Source organism: Sminthopsis crassicaudata, chromosome 3, assembly GCF_048593235.1.
Source record: "Sminthopsis crassicaudata isolate SCR6 chromosome 3, ASM4859323v1, whole genome shotgun sequence".
Classification (NCBI taxonomy): Eukaryota; Metazoa; Chordata; class Mammalia; order Dasyuromorphia; family Dasyuridae; genus Sminthopsis; species Sminthopsis crassicaudata.
Window position 1 is genome coordinate 284,284,257 of NC_133619.1, and position 24,510 is coordinate 284,308,766.

Consider the following 24,510-nt stretch of genomic DNA (forward strand, 5'->3'; position numbering starts at 1 on the left):
TTATCTAAAGTTAGATCAGTCATGAAATCATAGAAATGATTCATAGTTTTCTTTTTTTTTGTTCAATCAAAATATCACTACCTTAACTGCTAACTTAAAATAAAAGGATATAAGCTTGCTTTGATTTGGTGTATGAATGAATCATCATTACACTGAACATTTCTAATATCTTCATGGTAGATTTAAAGAGCCAGGTTTAACTGCTACATGAAGAATACTAGACAGTGATTTAAATCTTAATCCGTATAAGCTTCAAAGTAGGATAAACTTGACCAAATGTGATAAATGTGCACTATTAGAAATGTGTCAGCATAAGTAGCAAAAAAAAAAAAAAAAAAAAAAAAAAAAGATAATCTATTCATGAGAATCATGCAAAGAAATACTACCTTCACTTGTCCTCACCTCTACATACATCCAGATTTTTCTTATGGCTGTCTGCCTTTCCTCCCACCTCCTCCCCAAATTACTTAAGTGAGCTTCTGTAGGAAGAACACAGACAATAACTGAAATACATTTTTTATTTGAGTAAACAAAACCCCTATTCAGACTGCTTTTAAGAATAAAAGAAAATCTTTTAAATCTGAAAGAATTCATCAACATTTTATTATATACTATGATCTATATAAACAGAAAGAAAAAACACATTTCAACTTTAATATTATTGAACCTCAATTTGTTACATTTAAATTAAAATTTTACAAATATATTATTTCATAAAAAATACTTTTTTTTTTTAAACTAGGTATTTGTTTTTGTATTTATCCCACTTTTCCTGCTCTTCAACTTCTGCCAGCCCAGATTAGAATCATTAGATGAGGGTACTTTTTTCTTTCATACTTAGTGCTCTTCATGGGACAGTTTTTTGGATTTTTTTAATGCTTTCAACTCTATCTCAAATCTCCCTCTTTCCTTTCCTAGCCCACTGTGTCACTTACTTACTTATATATATATATATATATATATATATATATATATAATTTATTTAGTTCCTACAAGACTTAGGAAACTCTATGTTGAAAATTTTTCCATGTGACACCCAAATAAAAAGAAATAGTAACCTCTTTCCTCTCTTTCACTTTCTTTTCTTTGGTATATTTCTGGCTTTTTGTTAACTGTTTTTGTTCTGAATATCCAATCCTCAGGTGTTGTTGTTGTTGTTGTTGTTGTTTTTCCATTGACTCTCAAAGTTGACTCACTATGAAGGGTTAATAATCTCTTCTTTTTAGGATTAACTACATTTTTTAGTTATGCAAAATGATTTGCCTTTCTTAAGCCTCTTGTAGTTTGTTTTTGGAGTCTTCTCAGCTATTTTTTTTCACAACAAAAATGTTTCAAAATCATCATTCTGTTAAAAAAAATTCTTTTTTCCTCATTGGTTGAACTTTGAATAATGAGTTATCTTAAGTTAGTGGAAGTTTTGGCTTTTCCTATAATCATATATTTACAGCTGGATGAAACTTTATATAGTCTATTTTGTCAAATGCTCTCTTTTTATGAAATAAAGTAAATTAAGGACCAGAGATGATGAGTGAGTTCAGGATTACATAGATAATGTGACAGAAGCATTATTTGAACCCAAATCATGTGCTTCCAAAGCTCTTTCCACTATATTTGCATTATTGTCTTCAATAGTTTTCTTTATTTTGATGATTCCAGTGCATTTCTAACTGTAGTTCCTAGATACTGTGATTGTTCTTTTGGGTTTGTGTAACATTCAACAGAGCTTGAAGTCCTGAGTCCTTGCAATCACAATTGTTCATGTATCATATCTAAGGATTCTCTCTGGGCAACTGGAGACTCAATCAATCTTCTCCATACTCCCTGATTGTGATAGAGCTGGGTGATTACTTTAATAACTTCTTGCAATATAAAATGTAGTATAAAGCAAAAGAAAATAATTTCATCACATTAAAATGCTTCTTATATCTGCACCTTTCCCTCCAGATGCAGTTGTATTGATATCTGTTATCTTAATTTTTCTCTTTTGATTTTGCCCTATTTCTGATTGTATCTTCTTAGATTATACTTTGTACAACATTTTCTTTGTGTTCTTTTTTTTTCCCCTAGAGTGTCAAGTAACTTTTGCCATAGTTTCTTGTATTCTGTTCTTTTCTACCTATTCTATTCCTTCCTCCTTCAGTTCATTTAATATATTCTTCCAACCACTTAGAATTTTTGAAATTTTTTTTTCCCTACTGATAGACTCTGAAGTGAACACAGACACTTGGTAAGAGTGTACCTTCCTTGTGTATATTATCCAAATTTCTTTGGATCAGCAACTGATATAGTAAAGCAAGGTTTTGGGGGGCAAAGCATGGAGCTGGTATTTGCAGTAAATTCTGAAATTGAAGTGAGAAATTTGGAGTATGAAATCAATGGTAGAGTCAGTCCTGAGTCTTTCTGTGGCCAATACCTTGTGGAGAGGGGTGTGGGGTGTTCAGAGGGGACCTCTGGTATGAGAATTTTCTCAGTCTTTTCAGAACTACTTATCTATCTTTGTTGTTCACCTGTCACCCAGCCCACATCTGAGGCTTTGAGAAGCATGTACAGTGGCCACACACTGTAGAACCATCTCAGCAGAGAGGCTAAACAAGACTGAGGATGACTGACAAGTCTCAAACTCATCAATGAGTTAAGGGGATGTCTACCCCAAACATGTTAAGACTTCCTTCAACAGAATGGATGAAGGAAAACAGTTTGTTCCAGTGGCCATGAATGCTGCTGAAGTAGGCACCATGGGGTTAGAAACTGAGCAGACATCAGAGAAACCAAGGTCGTCCACTGCATCTAGGTCATGGCTAGTCATCTTGCCTTTTATCTTGCTATTGCAAGTGATGGCTCTGAAAGAGAGAATGAGGCTGATGACTTTGTACAGCTTTGGCTTACTTAAATCTAGTTCAGGTACAAGTCAAGACATCACCTCATGATGTCATTGGTTCAATTATAAAATAAAGGACAAACATTAACCTTGTGGAGAATTCTATTGAGTATTGCATGTTCAATCAAAAATATTTTTTTAAAATTTTCTGTGATGGGAATAGACAGAACTAGATTTGTGTATGTGTGTGTGTGTTTTGTTTTGTTTTGTTTTTGATTTTTTTTTAAAGAGGCTTTCTATTTCAACTTTTTCCAAAAATTGTGATTCAAATTTCATAGAAAGTTCAATATTTAAGTATTTTTCTTCTTACCTTAAGACTAAAATCAAAAAATAAAATAAAAGCAACAACAAAAACTACCTTGCTTTTCTGAAAAGAAACCAAATCACATTATACTCCTACCATAACATTATCATCCTCAATAATTATAACAGGTAGCATTGGTATGGCACTTTATGATTTAAAAAGTAACATATACATTATCTCTTTCGATCCTCACAACAACCATGGAAGGTAGCAACTATTATTATCTCCATTTTCATAGATGCACAAACTGAGTTTGAAAGATTGTGTGACTTTCCTAAGATCACACAACTAAAAAGTATCTCTATAGTTTTTGAACTTATAACTTTCTGACACAAAATCCATTACTCTATCCACTTAGAGTTAAAAGCAATAATGGAAATCACGTATTTTTGTTCTGCCATATTAATAGAAATGGTAATGATGGTTGCAAGAAAAGCAGTAATATTTTGTTTCGTTTTGGTTTGTTTTAAATCTCAAGGGCAGGACAAAAACATAAAAAAATATAGAAAGTAGCTAAAGTTCATCTTTAGCACCTCTATATTCTCTTACCCCAAACATCATCTTGCTTGTCTCAGAGGATAGAATTCAGCATAAGTGGTAATTGTGGGGAAACAGGTCTATACTTCATAAGGAAAAAATATCATTTCAAACAAATCTCCACACACTAAATTGCCTTCCTTGAAATATATTAAATTCCTCACAACTGAAGGTCTTTAAGAAAATGGTGGACAATCACTTGTTTTGATGTTGAAGGGAGGATTTCTGCTCAATATCAGTTTGCTTATGTGATCTCTTAAGTCCCTGTCACTTCTGAGATTCAATAATATCTGTAAAGTTTCCTCATATGTCTTCTTTACCTGCAATAATATGTATAGTAAAAAAAAATCCATTGGTACACTCTGTAAGTATGAACATTATTCTAAGTCATTAAGATGTAGTTGTCTATTATTTACTAATGTTTAACTAAATTTTGATTCTTAGCCCTACACATGAAGACAAAATAAGAAAGTCTTCCTGAATGATTTGTAGCACTTAGCCTCATTACTTTTTAGTTGTACATTTTACATAGTCCACCCACTTATCAAGCATTGGGCACTCAGATACAATCTGATAGATCATGATTTGGTTTCATAATATTATACATTTTAAAGATCAATATTGTATTATACTTTATGTATTTAGACAGAATTTTTAAAAAAATCTCTAAATCACAAAAATTCTCTTTTTTGTGGCATGTCCCTGATTAACTCAGGATAGAAATAGAGAACCTGCCATTCTTTTTCAATCAATTTGGTATGTGTTTGACAGCCTGAGAGAGACCAGCATAGCAGTAGCTGAGCAGACCTAATTGTAGATAAATAAAAGAACATTCACCTGGCATGAAGAAAATGAAGGAGAAACTGAACTAAGCAACGTGGTGTTTTTCCATCCATCAACCTTCATTTGTCAGGAACTGCTTGACAATCTAAGCCAGAGAAGTCAGGATTTAACACGTTATTGATTCCATTTCATTTTCAGTTTCTTAGTACTCTTTGTAGCAAACAATTTGTATATGGGATGAGAAATAGTCAGAGTGCCTCCCACACAAACACACACACACACACAAGAGAAAGAGAATGGAAGGAGAAAAGGATAGGAGAGATTAAAAAGGACATGCTTTCTTCCCAAGTTTGTTTTTGTAATTTTCATCCATGAAATCAGGTCATTAAAATGCTCTTTTATATGCATTGAATATTTATTTTTTTCAGGATAGACAAGTAGCCTGAAAATTTCATCTGAAGGGATATTGAAAGAGGCAGAGCTAATCTGACTCATTTATGGGGTTCTGTCTTTTGGTTTGCAAGGCTACAATGTTGACCTCATTAGGCTTGCTTTTTTTGAATGACAAAGTAATCATTAATATAATCTTTTAGTAGTCTTAGGAGCTATCCTAGAATATGCGGGGGAAGGCATCATCTTCATTAAGATAGAATATTAATATTATATTTATGAAAAAAGCATTAAATTATCAAAGTAGTTCATTACTAAATGACTACAATGTGCAATATAAAGGTATACAGAAAATAGATTTAAGGTCACATTTACATATGGATATGTTCCCTTCTGTAATATATCAAAAATAATAATTTTTTTAAAGACATTAGGTCACTGATCCTTAGCACTCTCATTCTGTGATCAGCAAATAATGACTTCAAGATGCTTAATATTTTCTCTCATTAAAATGACAAAATAGGACCAAAGTCAAAAGTAGAATATAGGACTTCCCCAGCTGTCATTGATGATAAATTATTGCATATTACCTCATTAAAGCAAACAATCTTTAAAAATATGGCATGGAATTCTAGAGAACTCTCACAAATTAAAATGTAAAGTAGTTTTTAGTAATAGGCTAAAAAACCCACAGAAATATTATAATTGTGCATGAATAGAGCAACAGATATGGAGTCAGGAGGACCTGAGTTCAAATCTGCCCTGACACTTCCTAGCTAGATGACTCTGTGCAAGTCATGTAACCCTCTTTGCCTCAATTTTCTCATCTGTAAAATGAGCTAGAAAATAAAATGTCAAACCACTCCACTATCTTTGCCAATAAAACTCCAAATTGAGTCACAAAGAATCAGACACAAGTAAAGAAATAACATTCCGGTTATTTACATGCTGTAATGTTAACTTGATCTGAGAAATCCAGTGTTGTTTATGAAATTAGCCATAAACTATTTTCCACTAAGAGTGATGTTCATAGGATCTTAGATTTGGAGCTAGAAAGAACCTCTGAGATCATCAAATCCAATCTTCTCATTTTACAGGTGAGAAAACTGAGGCTCAGAGAGGTCGAGATTTGCTAGTTTACATAATTATATGTGAATCATAGATCTACATAATTAGTAAATGACTGACAGAGGATTAAAACAAAGTCTTATGATTCCAAATCTAAGTTTCTTTCCACTGTACTACGTACTTATCTTCAAAACCCTTTAAACATGGTGAATGTTGTTTTAAGTTATATGCTTATTGTTGTTCAATTGTTTCAGTCATTTCCAATTCTTCATGAGCCTATTTTAGGTTTTCTTGGCAAAAATACTAGAATGGTTTGCCATTTTCTTCTCCAGTTCATGTTATAGATGAGGAAACTAAGGCTAACAGGATTAAGCGACTTGCCCAGAGTCACACAGCTAGGAAGTGTCTGAGGCTAGTTTAGAACTCAGAAAGACATCTGATTGACTTTAAGTTATATATACCATACTTTTAAAGGCTGGTTTTTATTAGCTACTTTCATTTCAATTGTATTTGCTTTTTCATCATACACTATACATCATGTAATGATGTGCTGGGAAATCCAAAGATGTAACTGGGATTTTTTTGGAGTTATGGGCTCATCAATATATAATATATATATATATATATATATATATATATATATATATATATATATTTTTTTTTTTTGTTCTTCTTGTTGTTGTTGTTCAAATATGCAGATTATAAAACATTCAAGCCTAGCCAATTTGTGTGACTACATCCACATCCTCCTAACTGCCTATCATATAGATACTACTAAACATACTTGAAGCTTTATTATAGCTATCTAGTAGGAAAGTATTTCAACTATTTGCTATTTTAAGTTGGATATAGGGGCTTCTAAAGAGAGAAAAGGTTTAATTGTCTTTTTCTCCCATAAATGCAAGAGTTGGTCTAAGTCATAAATCTTACCTTAAGATTTAAAATTAGCAATAGTTTTTTTTTTTTTTTTTTCCCTTTACAGAAATGACAGAAGTAAGATTTTCCCCAACCCGTGCTCTGGAAATTACATTGTTACAACAATGGAACTGAAATAGAGCAATGCAATTAGCTAATTGAATAAATAATATATATTTATTTTAAGATTTTGTGATTTCTTTGGTATCCACCATGAAGACTGCAACTTTTCATGTCTAAGTAAGAAGTTTCGTGAAGTTCTATAGCAAAAAGTTCATTGTCTGTTGTTAGAAACTTTTCTTCTGAGAATATGCCATGTATGCCAGGTCAGCTGGTAGGATGGACCCAGGAGGTAAAAAGGGGCTTGGCCTCTGAAGCAGGAGGCTGTGCCTTACAGGTGTTAGATCTTTTCTTAGGATGCAGCACTAACTCCAGGTGTCTCCCTTCTGCGGATCCACCTACACAGTGCTGAGTGGACTAGAAAGAAGGTGATCCCAGAGAAGAGTAAGTATAAATGGCCAGCTTTGCCATAGGTGAAGAGAAGGATGAGGAAAGAAGTAGAGAGAGGCAGAGATGTGGAGAGATTCAGGGATGCAGAGAGAGACGCAGAGACATACATACACTTGCTCTTGCTTCCTGCTAACCCTTGCTGAGAACACCAATAAAGAAAGGCCGTTTGTCACCTTAACGTCCGTCTCTTCTCCGTGTCTATCCGGGGAAGATTGGTACATATGGTCCGAGTAAACAGTAGCACCTCAGAGAGGGAGTCAGCCAGCCTTCTGGTTAGTCTCTTCCAGTTCATCATTTTGAGTCCTTAGATAAAAGAAACATAGACTCTGTCTCTAGATTCCATACTTGAAATCTTTCATTAGTGTCCAAGCTCCTGGAGAGTGGAAACTGTCTCATAGTTTCAATTAATATTTTCCAATTTTTAGACTATATGTCCATAGTGCTGGGCATATAGTAAATGTTTCAAAATGTACATTCATTCATCTATTCAACTAACACTTATTGAGCAGCTATTGTATAATAGGTACTAGGTGTATAAAGGTCAGAATTTATTTATTTTTGTCTATTGCCTCAAAAGTATTTCCTTTTTACCATTTTTATGTGGTATGATCTGCCAGAGCTTGTTCTCCTTTGGCATGAGAATCCAGTGCCACCTCTTCACCATGATACAATATTTGAACAGTAGTTTTGCTGAGGAAGTCTTAACATGCCTTTGGGAAATATATTTATGATTAATACAAAGAATGAATTTCTAATGATTTGCAGTTTCTTGATTTGTTTAAGTGCTATCATTATTAGCAAAATGCTGAATCTAATTTTATTTTTTCCTGAGGCAATTGGAGTAAGTGACTTGCCCAGGATCACACAGGCAGGAAATGTTAAGTGTCTGAGGCCAGATTAGAATTTAGGTCCTCCTGACTTCAGGGTTGGTGCTTTCTAGCTGCCCCTGAATTTAATTTTAGTAAATATTTTATTTGGAATTTTTTCGTGTTCTTTAAAAAAGTATTATGTCTGTGTTCTAAGGGTTTAATGAGAATATTCAGAATTCTAAATGCATCAATTCATTTTGTCATAGAATGGTCTGAGGCTATTTTATAGCATATTTTCTTCACATTCAGTTAAAAAAAAACCTAGTAAAGAATATTTTAAATGCAGTTAATTTTATTTACTACTGTTGACCCTTCAAGCAATAAGATCTGCTCCCAAATAGCTGAACAGTCTTTTAACTAATAAATTCATGCAGAAAATAAATGTAGTAAGGTAAATTGTAGAGATACATCTTCAGAATGGCCTTACTAAGAAGATTTATCAAAGTTGCATGCAATTAAAGAAGTATTTTTCCAAAAATAAGCCAACTAAAAGGATGTACAAAGAATTAAGTTTAGAACATGTTTCATATTTCTCATTTCCAATCTTTTCAAATACTAAAAGTAAATCTCCTAAAAGTAATTAAATACTTCATTATATCATGAAAGAAAGAGGGATTATCACTCAAGTAGTTAATTACCAGACATTTTTATAGGATAAAGGTTCATAGAATGAAGAAAAATATTTATTCTCTATATCATAAAGAATTAATTTAAGAACTATCTTATCATATATTAAAATTCATAAATATCAAATACTATGCTGACTTGGCAGGTACACCTTTTCCAGTATATTTTACTTTGTTATCTAAATCAGGCATACACCTGCTCAGAACCTAACATTTTCACTGACACCTAGACTCCATCAATGTCAGATATGAGACATTTCTATTGGAGCCAAATAGCATTTGCCAGCAAAGATTGTAATGGAGGCAGTTCTCTTCCTTCATATCCTGGAGGAAAGCGAGAAAGTTCTTTTAATGTCAATTCTAGCCCCTATTCCATCCATTTTCAACAGCCTTCTGAAAAATAGTATGTACTCCTTATGATTATTTCTTCTTATGGCTTATTGAGAAGTGAAATATTTGTTAAGACAATTAATTTTAAACTTTGAATAGGCATGTTGCTCTACAGCTGAAAATTTCATGAATTATTAACTACGTTAATACACATATTTAAAGTTATACACACATGATTTTGGAGGAACCTGTATAAATTCCTGTCTTTTCAAAAATATATTCCTTCATTTAGCAAATGAAAAGGCATGTGATTTCATCAGTGAAGAGAATTCACTCTTTCTCTCTTCTTCTTCCTTTTCCTCTCCTTCTCTTTCTCTCACCCTCCCAGTACGTAGTTACAATTTCTCTATAACCTGTTGTCTTAGTAAATTGGCTAGAGAACGGAGAGCTTAAGCAACTTGCACATGTCAAGAGCTCAGCTCAACCCTGGTTTTCTTATCACCAAGGCTGTCCACTATAATACATTGACTTTCACAGGTATATTAAGTGTGAAGATTTTGAGCATATTGCTTTTCATCATTTGTGAAATTTTTAAAGCATAAATTAGGACTCAATAGAATTGGAACTTTTAGTTGGTTTTTCTGGTAACTGAGCTCTCCTTGCCCAGGAACCAGTAATCTGGAATGTGAGGAAGGATAATTACTTTAATTAGACGTAGAAAGTGATTCCTCAAGGGATTTATTAAGGAAATATTTCCCAAAATAAATAAAGAGAAAGAAGGAAACTTTGTGGCGATTTTCTATATTCTCCAAGATCTTAGATAGATAAGAATATACAACTGGAGCCCTTCCCCAACACCAGCTCAGCCCCTGTCACAACTTGATTTCCCCTTCATAGGTTCCCCTCTTAAAAGAATAGTCTTCCCCAACTTTTCTATCATGACAGTAGTACCCTACCACAGTGGACAGAGGTGTCAAATCCCCTAGAACTATTGAATGTTATAAAATTGCTGTCCAGATTTCTTGTATAAGTTTGATCATATACTTTATATGTACATATACATACACACCATATACCACATCATTGGCTAATAGTTGTCTATATTTTGTTATTCAAAGACCTTATTATTTGAGAATTGTTAGTTAACTGATCTATTACCATCACAGACCTAAATCAGGAGAATATCTTGGAGACCACCTCATCCAATTTCTTTTTTTTTTATAGAGCAGAACACTGAGAACAAAAGGTTTTGTATGATTTGTCCAAGTTGAAATTTCTTTCAACTAAAAGATTTATAGAATGCCCAAGGATCATTGTTAAGAATTTTCCTTTATGATTAAAAATGAAATAAATAATTATTATACCTATGGTATTTTCTTGTACAGATCCCATGTATTTCTCCATAGGACATAATGTAACTTTAAATATTCCCTTAATTTTTCCCGCCCCAACAAAGTCCTGAATTATGCATATGGTATGAGAAGATTAGAAAATAGGGTGGGTAGATATGAAAATTAATGACGAAAGAGTCAAATATAATACCTAAGTCTCCAACATGAGAGTCTAGTTCAATGGTGATACCACAAAACAGAAAGAATGAAATCCGAAAAAGAAATAGATTTAATCAGAACGATGATATGCTCAATTTTTATATATTGAATTCAAGGTACTGATATCCTATGGACATTTGGAGAGATTGGTCTAGAACACATATGGGAGGCCAAAGATAAAAATAAGGATTCTAGAGCCATCTGTGCAGAGATAATTGAAGGCATGAGAATGAATAAATTATTAAAGATAAATTACTAATAGAAAACATAACCAGGGGGAGATTCTTTTGGAACAATCACATTAATGCTAAGAAGTCCATTGAAGTTTATAGAAAAGATAATTTTGGAGAGATACAAAATGAAGTAGGAAAGTGCAGTGTCTCCATAGGAAGCCAAAGAAGGAGAAAATATCCAGAACCAAAGAGTAGTCAAAATGTCAAATTATGCTGAAAGGTCAAAGACAATGAAGACTAAAGAGAATTCATGAGATTTAGTGAATAGAAAGTCACTGATTACCTTTTAGAACAATTTAATTATAGTGGACTGTGATAGCATTGAGATTATAAAGAATTGAGGACAGTTGTATCTTCTATTTATTTATGGTGGTTCTTGAACTATTTTGCCTCCCCAAATGGAAAAGTTTAATTTAATGTGGATAATATGGTATATATCTACAAAAATTAAATTGAGTTTTATTTTTATCAGATGCTTTGATTTTTAGCTGATAGACTTCAGAGGAGCTATTCAGAAGATCTAGTTCAAAAATTTATCGAAAAGAGAAAATTAGAAATACAATTTGTTGGAAAAATCAATATTAACTATGAAAGCTTATATAGTTTAACTTAAATGAGAACTTCTCCAATATTTCAAAATATCTATGGTTCCATCAGTATAAGTACACCTACTGAATGCCAATTATAGCCCTTACATACAGTAGAATAATGGCAATTAATTTGTTGTTGAAAAAGCTATTCACCTGGGAATAAAACTTTAGTTTAGATTGATCGTTTGACATCATACACCATATAACATCAGGCCTATGCCTGCAAAAAAAGTCTTTTTAATTTATTAATAACTCTTAGATCTTTATGTCATCTGATATATAGCCTTGGAGAATCCAAATTACTTTTATAACATGTTGAAACATTTCATTCTGACTTTGGTGGTAGAATAATTTAAGATATATATGTTAAATATAAAACTTAAATTATGTATTTAGTATATGGCCTATTAAATCATTTGTAGGTATTCAACACCAAATCCAATCCTGTTTGTAATACAAAATCCTATTTGTAATAGTAAGTTCTAGCTTTCCCATTAAATGCCTACATTGATGAGCTTTCCTTAGTTCTCTGGGGAAATAATAAATTTACATAAGTATTTTAACAAAGATGATATATTTTAACAAATAGATCAAGTGGTTGCTGATTTAATACAGTTCACAGACTTATTTGGTCTTCTTTGTGCATCTTTCTATTAATTAAATATTTGTAGGAAATAGTGATACTTAGAAACAGTCTTTTTCCATTTTTTTGGCCAATGAACTCATTTAAAGGTCATTTCATTTTTATCTTTGCTTCAAAATTTTACTGAAGTTTATCTTTGTTATAACTAGTTCATAGTCTGATTACATGCAGATAAATGACCCTCTAATGATTCATTCATATCAATGATCAGTTATGTCCTATCTTTTAAGAGAAATTCAGTTTCATTTTTGGTGATTATTGGTTCTCTGACAGATAATCCACTCCAAAGAGAATAGTCAAACAATCCATATGGTAAAATCTAATACCCAGAAGATTGTAAGTACTTAAAACTATTAGCATCCCTTCCTCATTGCCTGGTATAAAGCATGAGAGCTAGATAAATTCTCAGATGCTTGGCTGATAGATCTTGAAGGGAAAAGACCTCACCTGAATTAACAATAGCTTCTTCTCAGTACCTATGAATGTCATGTCAAATATTCTTCTCCTACTATGTCAAAGTAAATTTCATTTTGTTAACTGTTGAATGACCTATGAGTATCTCATTTTATTTCATTATTTAAACTATTATCAGGGATTTTGTCTAGCTCAGAAAAAACAAGCAGAAAATGGGCAATGAGCTAGTTACAAGTTAGATTACATTCATGAAATTATGTGATGGTTACAATAACCTTTGCTACTCTCTAGAAATATTTTTTTTTTTAATTTTTATTTTTATCACCTGTATTTTCCCAGAGATGGCAGAGAGTTGTGAACTATGAAATACTATATTCTCCAAAGAACTAAAATTGATCGTAGATAACCTAAAAGGCTACAAGTATCATTTAGATGAATTAACTTTATCATTTAGATGAACAGCCTCTTAATAATTTAAATTGCAGAACTTCCAAAGAAAATAGACAAGTCCATAGTAGGAATAAGTAGCCTACTTAATGTACTCTGGTGGAAGCCCACAATAATTCTTTGACTAGACTTGCTTCAGGGAAGATGAAAATAGCATCCAAACAAAGAAGTTCCATGTGGAGACAGATTATAGTAGCAGAACTTCTGTTGGAGAAGAAGCTGGCAGTCCCTAATACCTGGGGAATTAATTTATCAAGGATTGTCAAATGAAGAATTTAGACCAGAGATACAGAAACTTGCTAGCACTTTGACCACTGATACATCTAGTATAAGAAGAAGTCAATGTCTGGAACTCGGGAAATTAAGGTCAGGACCAAGCTTATTACTAACATTTAAAAATAAAGACAAAAAAAGGGTATGAACCTGGCCAAAGTCCCAAATTCAAAAAAAAAAAAAAAAAAGAGGCTGGAGATATGAACAAATATAAAAAGACTTGACATTATTAAATAAACATTATAGGTCAAAAACTGTTTAGAAGAAAATAACTCTATAGCATCAACAAATCCTCAGAAGTAAAAAAAAAAAGTTTATTCACAAGGACTATAAGAATTCATAGAAGAAATGAAGCAAAATTCTTAATGGAATTTTAAATAAAATAATATTTGTGAGTACTTAATAAATGCTTTTTCGTTTCCTTCCTTTCCTTATTCCAATAAAATAAGAACTTTAAAGGAATGAATTGGAAGGGAAATGAGTAATAATTTAAAACACAAGGTGAAAAACCATTCCCAGATTCTCTTATTAATTAAAATGAATAAAACAAAACTCAGAAAATGCAAAATTATCACAAAACATTACAATTAAAAACAAAAGATTTAAAAAATAAAAGAAAAGGTAAGATATTAAAATTGATCTGGAAATTAGGTCAAGCAAAGTCAATTTAATAATCAGACTCTCCAAAATCCATTACTAAAAAATAAAAGAGGCCCAGGTACTTTTTTCTGAAACAATCACATATTAAACTGTCCACAGCTACTAAATACTGAGGGAAAATTAAAAATACAGATTCCATTAAATATCTCTTGAAAGAAATTCTAAACTGAAACCTACAGACAAGTCATAGCCAAAATCTAGAGCTTCTAGCCAATATCTGGTAGCTACAACTTCATTATTTATTTATTTATTTATAATACACTTTGCTTTATGAATAATGTTGGGAGAGAAAAATCAGAGCAAAAGGGAAAAACCATGGGAGAGAAAAGAAAAAAAGAAGTGAACATAGCATGTGTTGATTTACATTCAGTCTCCTTAGTGTTTTGGGTTTTTTCCCCCTGAATGCAGATAGCAGTTTCTGTCTAAAGTATATTGGGATTGCTTTGGATCACAGAACCCCTGAGAAGAACCTGATATTTCATAGTTGATCATAGTGCAGTCTTGCTGTTATTGTATACAATGTATTCCTCGTTCTGCTTATTTCACTCTGCATCAGTTCATTTAATCTTTCCAGGTTTTTCTAAAATCAGCTTGTTCATAATTTTTTAGAGAACAATAATATTTCATTATCTTCATACCACAAAAAGAGCTGCTACAAACATTTCTGCACAAGTGGGTCCTTTTCCCTCCTTTATAATTTCCTGGGGATACAGACCCAGTAACTGCACTGCAGGGTCAAAGGTATGCACAGTTTTATAGCTCTTTGGGCATAGTTCTAAATTGCTCTCCAGAATGGTTGAATCATTTCACATCTCCAGCGCAAGGTGTTAGTGTCCCAGTTTTTTTCACATCTCCCCCAACATTTGTTATTGTCTTTTCCTGTATTTTAGCCAGTCTGAAAGCTGTGAGGTGGTACTACAGAGTTGTTTTAATTTGCATTTCTCTAATTAATAGTGACTTGGAGCATTTTTCCATATAACTCCAGATGTCTTTAATTTCATCACCTGAAAATTGTCTGTTCATATTCTTTAACTACTTAATTGGGAAATGATTTCTATTCTTATAAACTTGACACAGTTCTTTATATATTTTAGACTTGAAAATTTTATCAGAAACACTAGCTGTAAAGATTTTTTCCCCAGATTTGTACTTTCTTTTTAATCTTGTTTCTGCTGGTTTTATTTGTGCAAAAACTTTTAAAATTTAATGTAATCAAAGCTGTCTATTTTGCCTTTCATATTGTTCTCTAGTTATCCTTTGGCCATAAATTCCTCCCTTCTCCAAAGATCTTATACGTAAATTATCCCTTGCTCTCCTAATTTTTTTTATGGTATCAAACTGCCCAAATCATGTATCCATTTTAGCCTTATTTTGGCATGGGGGGGGTGAGATGTAGGTCTATGCCAAGTTACTAACCTGTTATTTTCAAGTTTTCCAAGAAATTTTTGTCAAACAGTAAATTTTTATTCCAGAAGCCGGAATTTGGGATTACTAGATTACAATAGGCCTTGATTTTTGTGTCATATATATCTAATCTGTTCCACTGATCCACTCTCTTTCTTAGCCAGTACCAAATGATTTTGATTACTGATGCTTTATAATATAGTTTTAGGTCTGGTACTGTTAAGCCATCATCTTTTTTATTTCTTTTTCATTAATTCCCTTGATATTTTTGACCTTTTGTTCTTCCAGATGAATTTTGTTACTATTTTTTCTATTACTATAACATATTTTTTGGCAGTTTGATTGGTATGGCACTAAACAAGCAGACCAATTTAGGAAGAATTGTCTTTATTATATTAACTCAGTCTACCCAGGAGCAATAGATATTTGTCTAATTATTTAGATATGATTTTATTTGTGTGAGAAGTGTTTGGTAATTGTGTTCATATAATTCTTTGGTTTCTACTGGCAGGTAAACCCCCAAATATTGTATTTGGTCTAGTGTAATTTTAAATGGAATTTCTCTTTCTAAATGGGCTTTGTTAGTAGTATATAGAAATGCTAATGATTTATGTTTGTTTTATATCCTGCGACTTTGCTAAAGTTGTGAATTGTTTCCAGTAGGTTTTTGAATGATTTTCTAGACTTCTTATGTATATCGTCATATCATCTACAAAGAGTGCTACTTTTATTTCCTCATTGCCTATTTTAATTCCTTTAATTTCTTCTTCTTTTCTTATTGCCAAAGCCAATATTTCTAATGCAATGCTGAATAATAGTGGTAACAATGGGCATCCTTGTTTCACCCCTGATCTTATTGGGAAGGCTTCCCATTTCTCTCCATTACAAATAATGCTTTCTGTAGGTTTAGATAGATACTGCTTATTATTTTAAGGAAAACTCCCTTTATCCCAGTGCTTTCTAGTGATTTTAATAGGAATGGATGCTATATTTTGTCAAAAGCTTTTTCTGCATTTATTGAGATTATCATATGACTCCTATTAGTTTTATTAATATGGTTTATTATGGTAACAGTTTTCCTGATATTGAACCAGTCCTGCATTCCTGGTATAAATCCCACTTGGTCATAGTGTATTATCTTGCTGATAAGTTGCTATAATCTCTTTGCTAATATTTTATTTAAATTTCTTTGCATTAATATTCATTAGGGAAATTGGCCTGTAATTTTCTTTTTTCTGTTTTGGCTCTTCCTGATTTAGATATCAATATCATATTGTATCACAGAAGTAATTTGGAGGATTTCTTTACCTATTTTTCCAAATAGTTTACATAGTGTTAGAATTAATTGTTCTTTAAATGTTTGGTAGAATTTACTTGTGAAGCCAGTTAGTCCTAGAGATTTTTTCCCTAGGGAATTCATTATTGGCTTGTTCAATTTCTTTTTCTAAAATGGGACAATTTAAGTAATTTATTTCCTCTTCTGTTAATCTAGGCAATTTATATTTTTGTAAGTATTCATCTATTTCAGTTAGATTGCCAAATTTGCTACCATATAGCTCCTAATTATTGCTTTAATTTCTTTGTTATTGGTGGTTTTGTGTTCACTCTTTTCATTTTGATGCTGGTGATTTTTTCTTTTATTTTTATAATCAAATTAACCAATGTTTATGTATTTTGTAGATGTTTTCATAAAACCAACTCTTAGTATTATTAATTAGCTCAATAGTTTTTTTAGTTTCAGTTTTATTAATCTCTCCTTTGAGTTTCAGAATTTCTAATTTGGTATTTAATTGAGGGGGGGGGTTAATTTGTTCTTTTTCTAGCTTTTTAGTTGCATGACCAATTCATTGATGTCCTCTTTATTTCTCTATTCATGTAGCTATTTAGAGATATATAATCTCTATTAGATTGCTTTGCCTATGTCCCTTGGGTTTTAATATATTGTTTCATTATTGTCATTCTCTTGGATGAAATTATAAATTGTTTCTGTGATTTGTTTTTTTTTACCCACCATTTTTTAGAATTAATTATTTAATTTCCAATTGGTTTTTAATCTATCTTTTCCTGGGCTTTTATTGAATGTAATGTTTACTGCATTGTCGTCTGAAAAGGAAGCATTTACTATTTTTGCCTTTCTGCATTTGATTGTGACATTTTTAAACCCTAATACATAGTCAGTTTTTGTGTAAGTGCCATGTACTGCTGAGAAAAGGGTATATTCTTTTCTGTCTCTATTCAGTTTTCTCCAGAGGTCTATCATATTTAGGATTTTTAGGATTTCATTAACCTCTCATGGTTAGATTTGTGATTCTGAGAGGGAAAGGTGAGGTCCCCCATTAGAATAGATTTGCTATTTTTCCTTGTAACTGACTCAAAATCTTGTAGGATTTTGGCTGCTCTCCCACTTGATATATACACATTTACTATCATTACTGCTTCATTATTTATGGTAGCCTTTATTAAGCTCCTTCCTCATCTCTTTTAATAAGATCTATTTTTACTTTTGTTTGATCTGAGATCAAAATTACTATCCCTGCTTTTTTTTTTTACTTCAGCTGAAGCATAAATTCTGTTCTAGCCTTTTACCTTTACTCTGTATGTGTTTCTCTATGATAAATGTTTCTTGTAAACAACATATTGTAGGATTCTGTTTTTAATCCACTCTACTGTTTCCTTCTATTTGATGGGGGAATTCATCCAATTCATATTCACAGCTATGATTACCACCTCTGTATTTCCCTCCATTCTATTTTCTCCCCTGTAGGTACTTTTGTTCTCTCTTTCTACCCTGTCCTTAGTTCTACCTTTTCTTTTACCATTCCTCCCTCCTCTTACCTTTTTCCCTAGTGTTTCTGCCCTCCCTTCTATCCTGCCCCCCCTCTTTTCTCCTTTTTCTCCTTCTACTTCTTTATAGGATTAGATAAATTTCTATACCCAATTAAATGAATAAGTTATTCTCTCTTAAAAACAAAATTAATGAGATCAAACTTCAGACAATGTTCATCACTCTCCCTTTTTTTCTTCTATTGTAATAGGACTTTTGGGCCTCTTTATGTGATCTAATTGTCCCATTATGCTTCCCCTTTCCTCTTTTTCCAGATCTTCTCTCACCCCTTAATGTCTTTTTCTTTTATGTCATCACACCAGAGTCCATTTAGAGCCACACCCTCAATCCCTGTGATACCCCTCTTTGTTTGCTCTAGTGACAGATATCTCAAGAGTTACAGATATCATTTTCCCATCTAGGGCTGTAAATACTTCTTTTTTTTATATTAATTTTATAATTATAACTTTTTTTTGACAGTACATATGCATAAGTAATTTTTTTTTAACAACATTATCCCTTGTACTCCCTTCTTTTCCGAATTTTTCCCCTCCTTCCCTCCACCCCCTACCCTAGATGGCAGGCATTCCCATACATATTAAATATCTTATACTATATCCTAGGTACAATATATATGTCCAGAACCGAATTTTGTTGTTATTGTTGCAAAGGAAGGATTGTATTCAGAAGGTAAAAATAATCTGGGAAGAAAAACAAAAAAAATGTTTACACTCATAGTTTACACTCATTTCCCAGTGTTCCTCTTCTGGGTATAGCTGATTCTGTCCATCATTGATCAGTTGGAATTGGATTAGCTCTTCTCTATGTTGAAGATATCCACTTCCATCAGAATACATCCTCATACAGTATCATTGTTGAAGTGGATAATGATCTTCTGGTTCTGCTCGTTTCACTTAGCATCAGTTGATGTAAGTCTCTCCAAGCCTCTCTGTATTCATCCTGTGGGTCATTTCTTACAGAACAATAATATTCCAAAACATTCGTATACCATAATTTACCCAAACATTCTCCAATTGATGGACATCCATTCATTTTCCAGTTTCTAGCCACTACAAAAAGGGCTGCCACAAACATTTTGGCACATACAGGTTAGGGCTGTAAATACTTTAACCTTTAAGTAATTTATATTTTCCCCATTTACCTTTCTATGCTTCTCTTGAGTTCTGTGTTTATAGATTACATTTTCTGTTTAGCTTTGGTTTTTTCAATAGAAAATATTGAAAATATCTTATTTCATTGAAGATACATTGCTTCTCTTGAAAGATGATGCTTAGTCTCACTGGGTAATTAATTCTTGGTTGTAATTCTGCATCCTTTGACTTTTTGGAATATGGTGTTCCAGGCCCTCTAATCCTTTATTGTAGAAGCTGCCAGATCCTGGGTTATCCTGCCTGCTGCTCCTAGATATTTGAATTGCTTTTGTCTGGCAGATTGCAATATTTTTATCTTGAGATTGTAGTTGTGGAATTTCACAGCATGGTTCCTTTGGGTTTTTCTTGTGGTATCTCTTTCCAGGAAACGATCAATGGATTTTTGTCAATGACAATTTCCCTCTGTTTCTTGAAGAATGCTATCCATTCTCTTTTTTTTTTTGGCCATGACCTTCAGATAAACCAATAATTCTTAAATTGTCTCTTCTGGATCTATTTTCTAGTTGGGATGTTTTTCCAATAAGGTATTTCATATTTTCTTTCATTTTTTTTTCTTTTATTATTTTAGTTTGTTTGACAGATTCTTGCTGCCTCAAAAAGTCATTCACTTCCATTTACCCTCTTCTAGTTTTTAATGTATGATTTTCTTTTATTATCTTTTTAAATCTATTTTTCCATTTGGTTAATTCTACTTTTGAAGATGTTGTTTTCTTCAGTAGATTTTTTTTTTGTATTTGGCCAATTGTATTTTTTAAGGAGTTTTTTTTTTCAGTCATTTTTTTTCTTTCTTTTGCAAGCTGTTGACTCTCATATGAATATGTCTAATTTTCTGTCTCATTTTTTCTTCTTCCTGTCTTATTTGCCTTTTTAAGTCTTTTATAAGTAGTTCCAATTTTGGGCCTTGTCATCATAGTAGCTTTCTATAGTCAAGATTCTTTTCTGTTTCTTGCTCATTTTCGTTCCTTTTCTTTTGGTATTTCCTTGTTGTTACTTCTAACAGGAGCTCTGCTCCTGGGGCAAAAGAGGCACCATTACAAGTTTTCTGTGTAGCTCTGAATCTTGGCTTTGAGCTTCTCTTTTCAGGATCTGGCCTGGTTTCCCAGAATTTGCTTTCTGAGCTGGAACTGGAGGCTGCCCCACTGGTTTGATCCTGTATTGATTGTCTCATATATAGATTTGTGGTGATTGAGACCCTCTCATCCATTTTCCCATAGTCTATTTGAACTAGGTTGAATACCCTTTTCACCTCAGTGACACTGACCTTTATTGAAGTTCTTTCAATCTATATTATTATTATATATTATTATATTAAGCTAGAGAGAGTTTTCATTCTATCAGACACTATTAGAGGCTTGGTTTCATGGCACCTTTCTAGCTTTACTCTGCTATCTTAGTGCTACCTCCCCTACAACTTTAAAGGAGAGGAAATTTTGGAATACAATATTACAAAAGGGAAAACATATGTGTCTAAAACATGTTTAAAATAACACTTATTCTTTTCCCCTCTACTAAAAAAAATATTTTAAAAAGGAAAAAACAGGACAAAAAAACACCTCTTTCAAACTTTCCTATTTCTGTTGTGAGAATTTCCAACTTTCTGGTCATCTATGTTACTTTTCTGTCACCTCTCATTTGTAGGAAAATTTCTTTCTTTCTCTACAGTGACATTTTTTAAAGCTTCTCTCTACTCCATCAGCCTAACTTAAAACCTTATCTTTCCTGACTGTTGTATTCCAGAATCTTCTGTCATCCACATAGTTGACATATTAAGTACATATGTCATTATCTCATTCCTCTACTCATGAAGTTCCAATTTTCTCCTCTTCCCCCCACCCCCAATTTTTTTTTCTTTTTTTTAGCATTTAAAAGCCTCAAAAGTCTTGTTCCAATCAATCTTTCCAAATTGTTTTTTAACATGTCTCTTCTCTGGGCATTCGGTATTCTAGCCTGGCTTATTTGTTTTCTTTCATCCACTTTCATAATTTTCCATGTCTTTGTAAATATGTACTTGGAATATATTCACTTCTTACTTCCACGTTTTAGATTCTATGGGTTCCTCCAAATAGTTCATGTTACCTTCTGTGCAAAAAGCCCTTCTTGTCATCTTCCCATTTTAGAATCCCCTTCAAGTTATATTGTATTTGTCTATTACTTTTTCAATATACACATTGTTTTCTCCTGTTAAAATGTAAGTTCATAAGCACAGCAATTTTTTTTTTATTTTGCTTTCAAGAACTAATCCAGCCTATCTCCTTGCAAATAGTTCATACTGAATAAATGTGTATTGATTGATTACATAAATAAATGAACAAACCCAGATTTTATCTTCTTTTCTGTTTGGTTCTTATCTTGTTCCTTTAGACCAAGGATCTGTAACATGAGGACCATGAACTTGGATAGTTTAAAAATTGCCTTTTTATTTATAGTAATTTCTATTTGAAATTTAGTGTTCCTTTCAATTATTTAGTATCATTGTTTTGAGATTGAATCCCTAGACATATACAGATTGCCAAAGGGGTCAGTCACACACACACACACACACACACACACACACACACACACAGTTAAAAAACCAAGTTAGACCTTGCTTTAATAGCATGTTCCTAGATCCTTGTTTGAATAGACTCCCTAAATCTCTTTTCACCTGCTTTTATTCTTTCCACCTGGATATGACTTACAACTTCCATATACTCTGCTGCTTGTATATATCCTGAATCTGACTGAGCACTATTTTCCTAGGGTCAGGGATATCTGACAACTCATTTTTGTTAAGAGAATTATTGAGTCTCAGCCTTTCATTATTCTTGACACCATACAAAGCATTCCTGTATCCATATAGTGCCAAAAGGGAAAACCCTTCTGGGGGAAAAGAAGACATTTAAATAGAATACATAGAGAAGTGACATAAAATTTAGAAATACAATATATATAAATCCATATTTGTATATATAATCATATATATACATACATATATGTCTGTATAGATATGTAAATATGTATGTGTGAGTATGCACAGAAATGAAGCTATGTTGAATTCTATGTGGTAATAGAAAGTAAATGGTAGATCTTGGCTAATTAAGAAAAGCTTTCTGGAAGAGAGGATAGAGGCCCTGACTGATGCCTGACATCAATTAATCAATATTTGTTTTCTAATGTTTCTAATGTATAAAAAGTGTTTTTCCCAAAAATCTCTTTTTAAAATATTGAACTTCATTTCCTTTAACTGAAATATATACATATTTTATTGTGTTTTTCCTTCATAAAGTGGCTCTAATAAAAACCTCACAATAAAATATTTGAAGATATGTGATATTTTCTTCTTTCAACTGAAAATCATCAGAGAAATTCATTTCATCCCTTTTCATAAGGGTCATCTAAAGCATATTAATAATTAAGAGAAACAGTAAATTACAATTGGTAAAGAAGCAATCTAGGAATTGTTAAGACCTAGATTCAAGTTCTATTTGTGATATTTTGACTATGTGATCCTGCTCAATTCACTTAAAATTCTGACTGTTCCAGATAATTATCTAGAACTATAATTTAGGGGGGCGGATAGAGCACCAGCCCTGAAGTCAGAAGGACCTGAGTTCAAATCTGTTCTCAGACACTTAACACTTCCTAGCTGTGTGACCCTGGGCAAGTCACTTATCCCTAATTGCCTCAGCAAAACACACACACACACACACACACACACACACACACACACACACACACATCCTGTAATTTAGGGAAAAGTTGATAACCTGGAGTATCAGAAAGAATCTTCCCATTGGGAATTCCTTATCCCAATGAATTCATAGTTCTGAACTAAAATAATAATAATATTGCATTTTAATCAGTTATCCCTTTAAAAAATTTTAAAGAATTATTTGATTTTTATTTAGAAATTTGCTATGAGATTCTAAAGCCAAGATAGCTCTTGTAAAACAAGATGAAGTTATTCTTGCTAGTTATGTAGAAATGCTGTATTTCATTTCTTTTTAATTGATATATGAAAACCATAAATTGTATATATATGCAACACGATATTGTACAAAGAACAGTATCTTTGGAACCAAAAGGCATGGGTATAAATCCTTATCTGACATCTGCTACCAAGTGTGTGGCCTTGTATAAAGCACCTGAACTCTCTGGGACATCTGTAAAGTGATTAGTAGACTTCATCTTGTTAGACCAGATGACTTCTAAGGTCCATTCCATCTCTAAAGCTATTTTAATCCAGTGATGTATATGATAAATGATGATATAGAGCTAAACAAAGGAGTATCTGGGAATATAAGAAAAACAAAGAAAGCAGGAGCTAAATATTAAAAAAATATATATTTCACAGAGACTGGTATGACCCACCTATTTGGGATAAATTTTTGTGTGTGTTTCTCTGTCAGTGTTCATTCCTTCTTTTGCTCTTAGATGATATTTTTTAGTACCACATGTGGAGCCTCCAAGAGGATATTTAAAGTTAGTAATTTTATTGGCACTGTGAAGTTAATCTACACTGTGTGTTTTCCCCCCAGGAAATCGAAGCAGCAGTTCAAGCTAAACAGCCGGGATGTGGAAGGAATTTGTCTAAAGGGTGGCATTATACAAGAAAAATCAGTCACGAGCCAGTAAAGGTAATGAAGCAACCTCGAGTAATATCCATTACCACCTAATGGGTTATGCTTCTCATGTTGTACACTTGCCACTGATGTGGTCTATTTATAATCAATGAAATAACCCCCGAGACAATATTGGCTGTTCTGCAATAGCAGAGACAGGGTTGTCCTTATGATATGTCTTCTATTTATACATTCTGATCCCAGGTTGTTAATATGTCATTGCAGCAAAGCATTTATTTCTATATTGGTGTTCTTCTATCTGGGAATTAGGGAGTAAGGGGAGTTCATCTTTCTAAAGAATTTTTTATTTTTTACAGGCTTAATACTTTTCATATTGCTTGACTTCATTCAAGTTAAGGCATTATATCATAATGTCTGTTTTTCTGGTTGCTAGAGATTTTATCTTTTTCTTTGTCCTTTCATTTGATGAAGAAAATCAGCATTTTATTAGGGAAAGGTTAAATTTATTTATTTATTTTTTTTTTTTGG

General features: G+C 32.4%; 1 protein-coding gene across 1 annotated transcript in view; it reads left to right on the forward strand.

The window, feature by feature from the left end:
• Positions 1-24,510, forward strand: part of DMD (dystrophin) — a 2,117,885-nt gene that overhangs the window by 1,364,810 nt on the left and 728,565 nt on the right. Inside the window, 1 exon segment of the mRNA XM_074300855.1 lies at positions 23,938-24,036. Within this exon segment, the coding sequence (XP_074156956.1) occupies positions 23,938-24,036 (99 nt within the window).